Below are 12113 nucleotides of genomic sequence, written 5' to 3' on the forward strand. Positions count from 1 at the left end.
TCAATGCTTGTTGATTTTTCATCTTTTTAGTCATAATAAATGTTGTAAGGTTCTATGATTCGAATTTTATTCAAACCATATAAATTTTACTTTGAAATAGTAGCAGACAAAAAACCTGATTGGTATAGCATGTCTCTTTACATAACACCTCTTTCCCAATGTTGCAAAAGAATGGCTGCAACATTTTTCCAGCAAATTATATGAATACCACCCTCTGCCCCCCAACTGCAGTCCTGCTTAACTTCATGTGAGGGTTAAGCCCCGTCCCCTGGTGGTGGACAAAGGGAGTGAATCATACAAAACCAAGAAACGTGGACAGACTGGAAACTGTGAGCAGTAGTAGTAAAAAGTTGACTGAGAAAGTATGCTGAAAATCCTGGAATGTATATGGAGATTTGAAGTCAGTAGCATAAAACCACATTAAATTCTCTATCACCGACTACCAAATTTGTTTAATCAAATTCTGTAGGTAACTAAAAATAGGTAGAGACATCAAAAATTCAGTAGAATAAGAATAATATGCCAGAAGTGTATTTTATATTTTGCTAGTTATGCTTAAATAACATAATACTGTTACAGTTTAATACTCTTAACTTTTTTTTTACTGTAGTATCATTGTTCTTCTTCATGTACTTTGAACAATCAAAGCATTTTAAAAGGAGCAATTTTTGGAAACTATCTATCATGTGAAAATAAATTATTTCATTATTCCCTAGACAATATTTAATTTATATATGCATTTCCATTTGTAATGAATCAGGAAGGAAACCCAAGTATTTAAAAGTAAAAAAGATACCACAAAATATCTATACAGAGAGTACTGTAATAAGCTAATGTCTGGTAAGCAGTAAAGCACAAATCAAATTTTAGACCTCAGAATCTGTATCTAAGTCAGGACACTAGCTTTATTATATGACTTATATTATATGACTTTATTATATTTTTTATTACAGTAATACCTCGACTTACGCGAACTCGGAGTTACGCTGTTCTTGATTTTTTCGTTTGGCAACGCTGCCGCCCACTATCTTCAAGGTCGTTTTTCATATGTTATCGATATACGGTGCGACGGCAGAGAATGAGAGCGAAAGATGAACAAAATTCAACTTTGCTGCTTTTATGTTTTTTATATCAGTGAAGGGGAAACACATTTCACCATAATAACGTAAAAACCAACACAATTCCAGCTATCGGTATAATTGCAAATGCAATTAGATCGAGTTTACTACCAGTTTATAACAGATTTCACTAGCAGAAACGCAACTGGATTTTTATTGTTTTATGGTAGTAACCCCTAGAAATGTGAGGTGTTAATAGTGTATCTCTGCCTTTATGGTGTTGTTTATTCAGTTGCTACATGCGCGCAGCTTTGTTTATGCGTATCAAGCGTGCCTCCTCGTTTTGTAATTGTGCTTTATTCCTAAAAATGAGTAAAATAATTAAAAGGTGTGAAAAGGAAGCGTCCTGGTGAAGACACTGCAGATTCAGAGAGAAAAAGAAAAGCAATTATCGATAAACAGAGGTGGACTGGATCAAAAATTCTTACCCGGGAAAATTTATAGTGGCCTCATACTGTGGTTTATGGCCAAAATCACACTGACCCACCGGGGTTTCCCCGGTAAGGCTTATGGCCAGTCCACCTCTGTCGATAGAGAAAAAATATGAAATTGTGAAACGCTTTGAGCGAAATGAAAGACCATGTGATATTGCACGTGCTACAGGCCTAAATGAAGCAACGGCGAAAAGGGCTCAATTGTAAAGGGCTTAAAAATTTTAGAAAACATAGACTCCAACGAAGAACGCGTTATAGCTACAAAGCAAGGAATAAAAAAAATTATTAGCTTGCTACGAAGAAATTCTGCGTGAAAAAAAGAAGGCGCTGTGTCGTCAGACGAATTTGTTAGATTTTATGAAGCCATCGACATAACTTTTTTACGTAAGTCATTTGTTTTTTTAATACATAATTTGTATTAATATGTATAAAGAACTGCAATTTTATTAATATTTTTCTTCTAAACTAGTGTTTTTGTTAGTCCTTGGTCCCAATTAAGCAAAATTTATATGTATTTATATGCAAAGTTGTACCCCGACTTACGCGATTTTCGTCGGACCCACCTATCGCGTAACTTCGGGGTATTACTGTATTTGATGTGGTTAAAAAGGAACTGGATGCAAAAAATAATTTTGTTATCATATATTTCTGCCTTAAGACAAAAAAAAATAAGAGAAACAATATACGAACTAATTTTGCATCTTCCCTCTGTTCTCTTTGTTCTTCAGTTTCCTTCTTCAACTTGTTTTCTATTTCCTCTTGAATTTTCCTTTTTTGTTTCAAGAATTTTCTACCTTTTGTTTCTTTCCAAGTTTTATATGCTAATGTTGCACTGCTAGCTCTTCTTTTCTGTTCCTATGTATATATAAAAATAGAATAATTATTTTATAACTGATAGGGAAATTGAATAAAAACAAAAACTACTAAGACATGGGACTTAAAAAAGAAATATTATGGACTAGTAACAGAATAAAATCCCTCATGTGGTTCAATGTTTGTTTAATTGAACAAAGAAACCTTGGAAAATAGACTCAATTCTTTACTATTTTTAATAAATATAATGTTTTATTTGAACCATATCACATCTGACTTTTAAAGGGAGGAGCAACCTCACTAAATTATATACATATCTGGAAAACTATTTTAAATGTTATAGCCATAAAAACATAAGTTAGGCAATGTTACACCGTGTACACATTCTGCTACATCTGCATAATTTCCTTTGTTCACAAATGTAAAATTTAATTATGAATGCCAAAATTATGATTGATGATAATTAAGTTCAAGATTGCAATCATAGAATTGCAATCTTGAACTTAATTATCATCAATCTTAGAGATTTTAATCTCTGTCCCTATCAGGCCCATCTGTTTTATTTTACCAAAATGTCAAGAGTGTAAACAAAAAACTTCCTTCTCTTTTGATGTCCTAACTGCCAAAACTTTGAAGGTTGTTATCTTTATTGAGACATGGCCATATAAAAAAAAATACCATACAGTAATAAACAAATCCCAAACTCATATTAAAAAAAAAGTGAAGATGGCAGGTTTCTATTTTCCAAGGTTTCTTTGGACAGAATTGGCTAATCTTTTGTATCATCCCCATTCCAAAGACAAACAAGCTGCTGCATCCAAAGATTTCTGTCACTTTGCCATCAGCACTATTACCATCAGTAAATTATCCATTATCTTAATATCAGATCATGATTGATTACCAAAGCTTTATTCACTATGGCATTAATGCTTGTATACTTTCACACCTTGACTCATCAAATATACCATGTCTAGGAATCAAAGAAGACCCTCCACTCTTTTTCCTTCAACAACATTGCTGCCTTTGATCATGTCAATATCATTTCCCCTCATCTCTTTACTTCAGCATTATTTTGAAATAAATGGAGCATTACACCTTATTAAATCTGTCTTGAAATCCTCTATGCTCACAATCACCTACAAAGATTTTGATTTTGACAAAGATAAGTTCCTAACTAGAACTACAAATTTTTTTATGAGTAGTTAAGAACTTATCTCTGTTTTCATCCCTCATAGTGGTCTCCTGTTTTTACTCTGTTGTTTGCTACTCTCTTCTATTCTTTCAGAAAGTTCTTGGTTTCACATTTTATGCTGGTGTAATTTTTTCCATCTTTCCTGCCTCCTACCTTTCATGTTAGTAGTGCATCATGAAAGCCAAAAATGTCCTGATCATAGAATTCATTAATTACCTAATTAATCTGCCAAAATCAGTAGAGCTAGAAGCTCTGCAACATGATGCTATGCTGCACACCATCACTGCATCTCTGGCTTGAAGACTTGAATCTACATTTGTCCAATAATGAGGCATAGATTGGTGTCTTGTAGCATATAGTAATCTTCAAAAACTGCTAACTATTTCAAAATGTAACTGATGAACAGCTTTATTTAAAGATTGTAGAACGAACCTTCAATTCTGGCTTGTAGAACTGTGTATGAAGCACTTTGTAATTTGGAAATAGGTAATTTGAAGGAATTTAAGGAGGGATATAAAAATTATTACAGGATGGACAGATGATGTGGATTTTGTGCGTGTGTGTGTGTGTGTGTGGTTTCTTGTATAATTTGCCACCATTAATACTAATTATCTTGCTTCCTTAAATTTCATATAAAGTATCTCAATGAATTTGTAAATGTAAATTCCATTTACTTAAAAAATTTAATGGAAAAACTATCATTATACTTTTCTCTTTGTGAATAGGTTATATTGTTCATAAAATGATTTTGTAATCTCATTCTATCACAGAAGGTAAATTATACATATTGGTGACTAATAAATACCACAGTACATCTTAGAAATGGCTCTGTGGATAATTTCAGAAATTTAAAATTATACAGAAACCTAATGCTCAAAAACACTTCAATTAAACTGTTTATTATGATTTAATATTATGAATATCTCTTTGCAAAATGAGACCAAAAATTTCAGCTTCTGATATGCTATAATTAATGCTATAGCTAATAATCTAAGATACTTTCATAATAATTCTAAATATAAGGTACGATTAGCAGGTTGGGGACTGACTTTACATCCTGAAAATGCAGCACTAAAATTTGTTGAAACGTGATAACATGTTCAGTGAACCTTCTAGACATACTAACGCATGAATTATCCATTTATTTGTGGTTGTCTGAATTAGTAGGCATTAAACAGAACATGCTTTGTGTGTTTTGCCACATTTTAAATCGAGTGATTTTACTAAGCAGTGAGTTTACATCAAATTTTGTTTCAAATTAGCAAAATGTTAAAGCAGCTTTTGGAGAATATGATATGCATTGTTCAAAGACCTTTCAGTGGTTCACAAAGTTTAAAGAGGGCTGCATATTCATTCAATCTGATCCTTGCTCTGGCCACCTTTTAACTTCAAAAACCAATTATTAAATCACTCATGCTCTGATCAGGAATGACATTTAATTATCCACAGAACTGATAGTGAAACTGATATTTCTTATGAAACATTTCTCAATAAATTTAATGCAAGACTTTGGGATGCATTTTAGCCATTTTGTGACCTGCATGCTTGTTGACAATCACAGAGAAGAGAATTCTCACACGTTAGGAACTTCATCAATATATTTCTGCAGATTGACACTTTGTTTCTTTCATTATTAACTGATCATGAATTGTGGATGTGTGACTATGATCTGGAAACAAAGGACCAGTTCTCTCAAAGAAAGATTGCCTTCTCCTAGATTCAGAAAAAGGAAAACAAGTGATAAAATGTGAAGATCGTGCTTACATGTTTTGCCTCATCACAGGGCATTGTTCATCAAAAATTTCTTCTTCATGGTCAAAGAGTGAATCAGGAATGCTATAAAACATTTCTACAGCAACTGCACAATGTTATTTGGAGAAAATGGCCGGAAAAGTGGTCTCCAGGAAATTGGCAATTGAACTATGACTTCAATTCACGAATTTCTTGTGAAACACTTTGAAGATAAACACAAGAAAGGCACCCAGGGTGGATGGGATCTATCCAGTTATATTAAAGGAGGCAGCAAAGGAAGTAAGCAAACCCTTAGCCATAATTATGAGAGCTTCCTTGGACTCAGGGGAGGTACCCATAGATTGCAAATGTGACCCCAATTCACAAAGGAGGATCAAAGGCTGACACAAGTAATTATAGACCTGTGAGCTTAACTTCTGTTCCAGGAAAATTAATGGATGCACTGGTTAAAGAAGCACTGCAGGATCATTTAGACAAGACTTCAGTTATAGCTCAGACACAGCATGGTTTTGTTAAGGGGAAGTCTTGCCTGACCAACTTGATTGGATACTAATGCAGTCACAAAAGAACTGGATGCAGGGAATAACTTTGATATTATATACTTGGATCTTAGAAAGGCTTTTGATACTGTTGCACATGGAAGACTGCTACACAAATTGGAGCAGTGTGACATTGGAGGCAAATTGCTGCTATGGATAAAGGGGTGGTTGAGGGGGAGAAGACAGAGAGTGGTAATCAATGGACACTGCTCATCGTGGACTAATGTTATTAGTGGAGTCCCTCAGGGCTCAGTGTTGGGTCCATTATTGTTTTCTGTATTTATAAATGATATTGATGATGGTATATCAAGCTTAATGTCCAAGTTTGCAGATGATACAAAGGTTGGCAGGGTTGTCAAGGACACTACTGACACTATGCTGCTGCAACAGGATCTGGAAAGGTTGAGCAGATGGGCTGAGAGGTGGCAAATGAAGTTTAACATTGACAAATGTAAAGTACTACACATGGGAAACAGCAACCCCAGAGCAACGTATCAACTCTGTGGTACTACACTGACAGTGGTAGAGAATGAAAGGGACTTGGGGGTGGTTGTGTAGGCAGATATGAAGTTCTCTGAGCAGTGCAGACGGGCTGCAAGAGTAGCTCATGGAGTATTGTCAATGATATACAGGAATTTTTCCAGCAGGGATAAGGAGGTGATTATTCCATTGTATAAGGCAATGGTCAGGCCACACCTAGAGTACTGTATACAGGTCTGGAGGCCTCATTTCAAGAAGGATGTAGAGCTGCTGGAACGAGTACAGAGAAGGGCAACAAGATTAGTGAATGGAACAAAGGGGTGCTCTTACGAAGAAAGGCTTAAGTTTTGCAAATTACAGTGTCTGGAGACTAGGCACCAGCGAGGTGATCTGATAGAGGTGTATAAAGCCTTGAATGGTTTAAGCATGCTCAATGCTGATGGGATTCTTCCTCTAGCTCAGAAAAATCACCTGAGAGGGCATAAATTCAAATTGAGGAAAGACAGATGTAGGATAGACATGCGGAAATTTGCCTTTAGCCAGCGGGTGGTTGGTTGGTGGAACAGACTTCCATCCCCTGTGGTGGAGGTTGATAGCCTAAATAAGTTTAAGGCTCAGCTGGACAGGTATTTTGAACGAACAGAGGGGTGAAGTGGAAGTGGGTTTTTTTTTTTTTTTTTTTTTTTGGCTGATGCTGCATAAGCTTGCTTTCTTGCATCAAATGCCTCTACTAATGCTAATGCTAACTCCATCGCTGTGATTCCTCACCTTTAGCAAAATGCAATGGATTTAGCTTCATGTGATCGTTTTGTTTCCCAAGTTTAAATTCCCACTGAAAGGTCACAGATCCACAATGATTGAGGAAATTATTAAGAATGCAACATGGGAACTATTAGCAATTACAAAAGAAGACTATCAGCAATCCTTGCAAAAGTTATGGAAGTGTTGGAATCCGTGTATACAGTGCCAAGAATGTAAATTCAAAGGAGATCTATCCAAAAGCTAATAAGCGTCATCATTTCCCAAATATTTGTTCACTCCCCAAAATTTTTTATCATATTTCATACAATACTAAATTTGCTATCTACTGACCTGAAGTTTCAACTGTTCTTTTAGTTTCTGCTGTTTCCAACTAGCCTTCTGTTTTCTTTTAATTTCATCATCCTTGATGATACACCAAGCTTGAAATATTGTTTCCAGAAGTTCATGTGATGATGGAAACTGTGCTGATCCATCCTGAAAAGATGCATAAAGTTTTCTGGTTTGTGGAGATAGTGGCCTTTTCAAGATTTGAGGGGACCTGTTTACTGAGCTGTAAACAGCACAATCAGTAAAAATTTATATTATAATTTGTTCTATTTAAATATTTTAATTATTCAATCACTAAAATTGTTGAAATAATGCTTCTCAGCTCAATTACAACATATACACATGTGTTCCAGGAGGAATCTTCTAAACTTCAGACTTTGATTCCTTAAGTGATTTTAAACCAAAAATTCAATCAAAAATTGAAATCATTATTCAAAAATTCATTAAACAAAAAAAAAAAGAAAAAAAGCAGCATCTGTACCCTATATGCACAAAACGTTTTATTTTATGTGAAATCATCTATGGCAGCACTCGAGTAAAACTGTTTAAATTTTTGAACGGCTTGATGGAAACTTGCTTACTTATGCCACTTAGAAGGTTGATGACAATCAAAATCTTGCATAATATTATCGTGAAATCTTATCACAATTGTAAAACTGTTTAAATTTTTGAAAGGTCTGATTGAAACTTACTTACTTACTTATACTACTTAGAAGATTGATGTTGATTAAATCCTTGCATATTATTACTACCCGCTTTCTTGCATAATATTCTGCTTTTATTCTTGCATAATATTATCGTAAAATCTTATCGCAACTGTTAAACTGTTTAAATTTTTGAACAGTTTGATCAAAACTTACTTACGCTACTTAGAAGGTTGATGTTGGTTAAAACCTTGTGTTTTATTCTTGCATAATATTACTACCCGCTTTCTTGCATAATATTCTGCTTTTATTCTTGCATAATATTATCGCAATTGTAAAACTGTTTAAATTTTTGAACAGTTTGATCGAAACTTACTTACTTACACTACTTAGAAGGTTGATATTGATCAAAATCTTGCTTTTTATTCTTGCATGCATGTGGACGTGTTATTGTTAGGGTGGCTCCTAGAATGTCAGTTCAAATCCATCTCATATTACTGTAGATTTTAACAGACTCTGTAAACTAGGTCAGACTTGGAGTAGCACTGGCATTAGTAGAGGCACATGATGCAAGAAAGCAAGCTTATACAGCATAACCAAAAAAAAAAAAAAAACCCTCTTCCCATTTTACTGATCCATTCATTCCAAATGTTTGTCTAGTTCTGAATTTATTTAAGTTATCAACTTCCACAAAAACAGATGGAAGTTTCTTCCAGCAATCAACTACCTGCTGGCTAAAGGCAAATTTTCACACAACCTATTCTGCAACTGTCTTTCCTCAGTTTGAATCTATGCCCCCCCCCCCCCTCAGGTTTGTAATCTGAGCAAGAGGAAGAATCCCATAAGCACTGAGCCTGCTCAATCCATTCAAGGCCTTATACACCTCAATCAGATTGCCTTGCAGGTGCCTAGTGTCCAGAAGCACCAATTTGCAGAACTTAAGCCTTTCTTCATAAGACCATCCCTTTGTTCCCTTCACCAGTCTAGTTGCTCTTCTCTGTACTCGTTCTAGCAACTCTGCATCCTTCCAGACCTGTACGCAGTACTCAAGATGTGGCCTGATCATTGCCTTATACAAGGGGATAATCCCCTCCTTATCCCTGCTCACAAAATTCTTGTATATCATTAACAAGAACCCATGACATACTTTGGCAGTCTGTCTGCACTGCTCAGAAAACTTAATACATGGCTGCACAATTACCCCTAGGTCTCTTTCATTCTCCACTACTCTGAGTGTAACACCACATAGTTGGTACATTTCTCTGGGGTTACTGCTACCCATATGCAGTATTCTGCATTTGTCAATGTTAAACTTCAGTGTCATGTTTGTGTATTTTATGAATGTTGTTGTATAATATTACTACCCGCTTTCTTGCATAATATTCTGCTTTTACCTTGCATAATATTACTACCCACTGCTTACTCTATGGAATGAACATTAGAGCAAATCACTAGAGTAAAATCATTACCAACCAATTTTACTCTATTGCCGCCATATATGTTTTCACATCAAAATCAATAATGGCCAAATTCTGGAGAGGTGGGATGCTATGCTCATTTCATAATTCAACCAATGTAACTGTAGAGGCTGACTCTACAGTTACTAGTGGTTGAATATGGTTTTACAGTTTAAGATGGCAATTTCCCAACTGTACTTCCCTAAACAACAAGTTTTTAATGATATACATCAATGTCTACGAGAAAGTGGATCATCTGATGTCACATCTGAACATAATATTAATTAAGAAGTTAAAATTGCATGATTCAAACGTAGTCCTCAAACAAATACTTGGCAAATATCTGCATGATTTAGTTCCTAAAACAACAGTTTAGAAGATGCTAAGTCAAGAACATTTGCATCCATATCAAAAGATTCCATATCAAGAACATTTGCATCCATATCAATAGTGACAAGAACAGCACCTTGAAGGGGTAGATTACAAGCCACAAGTAAATTTTCCTTTTTGGGTGCTCACTAATTCTGATGCATGTAGGTACACTTTATTCACCAATGAAACAATGTTTACTTGAGATGGAGTGAATAATATTCATAGTGGGCCCTTATGAGCTGGAGACAACTGTCGTGCAAGAATCCAAACCAATTTCCAATGCCAGTTTTCAGCAAATGTATGGCTGAGAACCAATTAATCAGACCATACGTAATTAATGATTTTCTCTGTAAATAAACATTCTTTAATTTTTTTTGTAAAATGAGTTGCCAGACCTTTTGGATAATGTTCTCTAACTGATATGACAGCATATGTATTTTCATCACAATGGAGCTTCATTGCTTTTTCCCCCCAACAGGGTTCCAAATATCTGAACTGTCACTATTTCAACTGTTGGAATGGGCAAGGTGGCTCCTTATCCTTGGCTAGCTAGATCTCTAAACCTTGACCATTTAGACTACTGTGTCTGGGGTTACATGAAAGCATTAGTCTATATGAACTTGATGCAAGAAAGCAAGCTTATACAGCACCAGCCAAAAAAAAAAAAAAAACCCCTTCCCATCTCACCTATCCATTCGCTCCAAATGTTTGTCTAGCTCTGCCTTGACTTAACTTCTACAACGAAAGGTGGAAGTTTGTTCCAGCAATCAACCACTTGTTTGGCTAAAGGCAAATTTCTGCACATCTATTCTACAAGTGTCTTTCCTCAATTTGAATTTATATCCCCTCAGGCGATTAATCTGGGCAAGAGGAAGAATCCCATCAACATTGAGCTTGCTCAAACCATTCAAGGCCTTATACACCTCAATCAGATCACCTTGCAGGTGCCTAGTCTCCAGACCTTTTGTTCGATTCACTAACCTCGTTGCAGCAGCTCGACATCCTTCCTAAAATGAGGCTTCCTAAAATGAACCTGTATATAGTACTCAAGATGTAGCCTGACCATTGTCTTATACAAGGGGATAATCACCTCCTTATCCCTGCTAGAAAAATTCTGTATATCATTGAGAAGACACAATGAGCTACTCTTGCAGACTGTCTGCACTGCTCAGAAAACTTCATATCTGACTGCACAATTACCCTCAGGTCCTTTTCATTCTCTATCACCCTGAGTGTAGTACCAGTTACTAGGGTTACTGCTTCCCATATGTAGTACTTTACATTTGTCAATGTTAAACTTCAGTTGCCACCTCTCAGCCCATCTGCTCAACTTTTCTAGATCCTGTTTCAGCAGTGTACTGTCATTATCAACACTGCGAACCTTCGTATTGCCTGAAAACTTAGACATTAAGCCTGATATACCTTCATCAACATCATTAATAAATAAAGAAAACAACAATGGTTCCAACACTGAACCCTGGGGGACTCCCTTAATAACATTAGTCCACAAAGAGTAGTTTCCATTGATTACCACTCTCTGTCTTTTCCCACTCAACCATCCATTTATCCGTAGCAGCAATTTGCTTCCAATGCCACACTGCTCCAATTTGTGCAGTAGTCTTCCATGTGCAACAGTATCAAACGCCTTTCTAAGATCCAAATATATGATATCAAAATTATTGTTTGCATTCAGTTCCTTTGTGGCCACATCATAGTATCCAATTAAATTGGTCAAAAGACTTCCCCTTAACAATCCCATGCTGTGTCTGAACTATAACTGAAGTCTTGTCTAGATGATCCTGCAGTGCTTCTTTAACCAGTGCTCCATTAATTCCCCTGGAACAGAAGTTAAACTAAGAAGTCTGTAATTACTTGTGTCACCCCTTGATTCTCCTTTGTGAATTGGGATCACATTTGCACATCTCCAGTCCATGAGTATCTCACCAGTGTCCAAGGAAGCTCTCATAATTATGGCTAAGGGTTTGCTTACTTCCTTTGCTGCCTCCTTTAATATAATTGGATAGATCTCATCCACCCCAGGTGCCTTTCTTATATTTATCTACAACAATTTCTACTCCACGTTGCTCTCAGTTATTATAAAATCATTTAGCCCACTGACAGAGTTTACTATACCTCTGGCATTTCCCTCCCCCGAATAACTCCTGATGTGAAAATATAGATGCAAAATACTCATTCAGTTTGTTAGCTACCTAAGCAGGATCA

At 35.8% G+C, this 12113-nt stretch overlaps 1 protein-coding gene across 2 annotated transcripts in view; it reads right to left on the reverse strand.

Moving 5' to 3' along the window:
- The window catches only part of LOC150077888 (uncharacterized), a 66300-nt gene that overhangs the window by 19205 nt on the left and 34982 nt on the right, over positions 1 to 12113 (reverse strand). For both annotated transcript variants that reach the window (XM_090384859.1, XM_090384858.1), the window contains exons 4-5: positions 7421 to 7640; positions 2243 to 2407 (exon numbers count right to left, since the gene is read on the reverse strand). In XM_090384859.1, the coding sequence (XP_090240985.1) occupies positions 2243 to 2407; positions 7421 to 7640 (385 nt within the window). The remainder of the gene's footprint in view (positions 1 to 2242; positions 2408 to 7420; positions 7641 to 12113) is intronic.

This window comes from Mastigoproctus giganteus, chromosome 11 (assembly GCF_048544385.1).
Source record: "Mastigoproctus giganteus isolate SK-2022 chromosome 11, ASM4854438v1, whole genome shotgun sequence".
NCBI lineage: Eukaryota > Metazoa > Arthropoda > Arachnida > Uropygi > Thelyphonidae > Mastigoproctus > Mastigoproctus giganteus.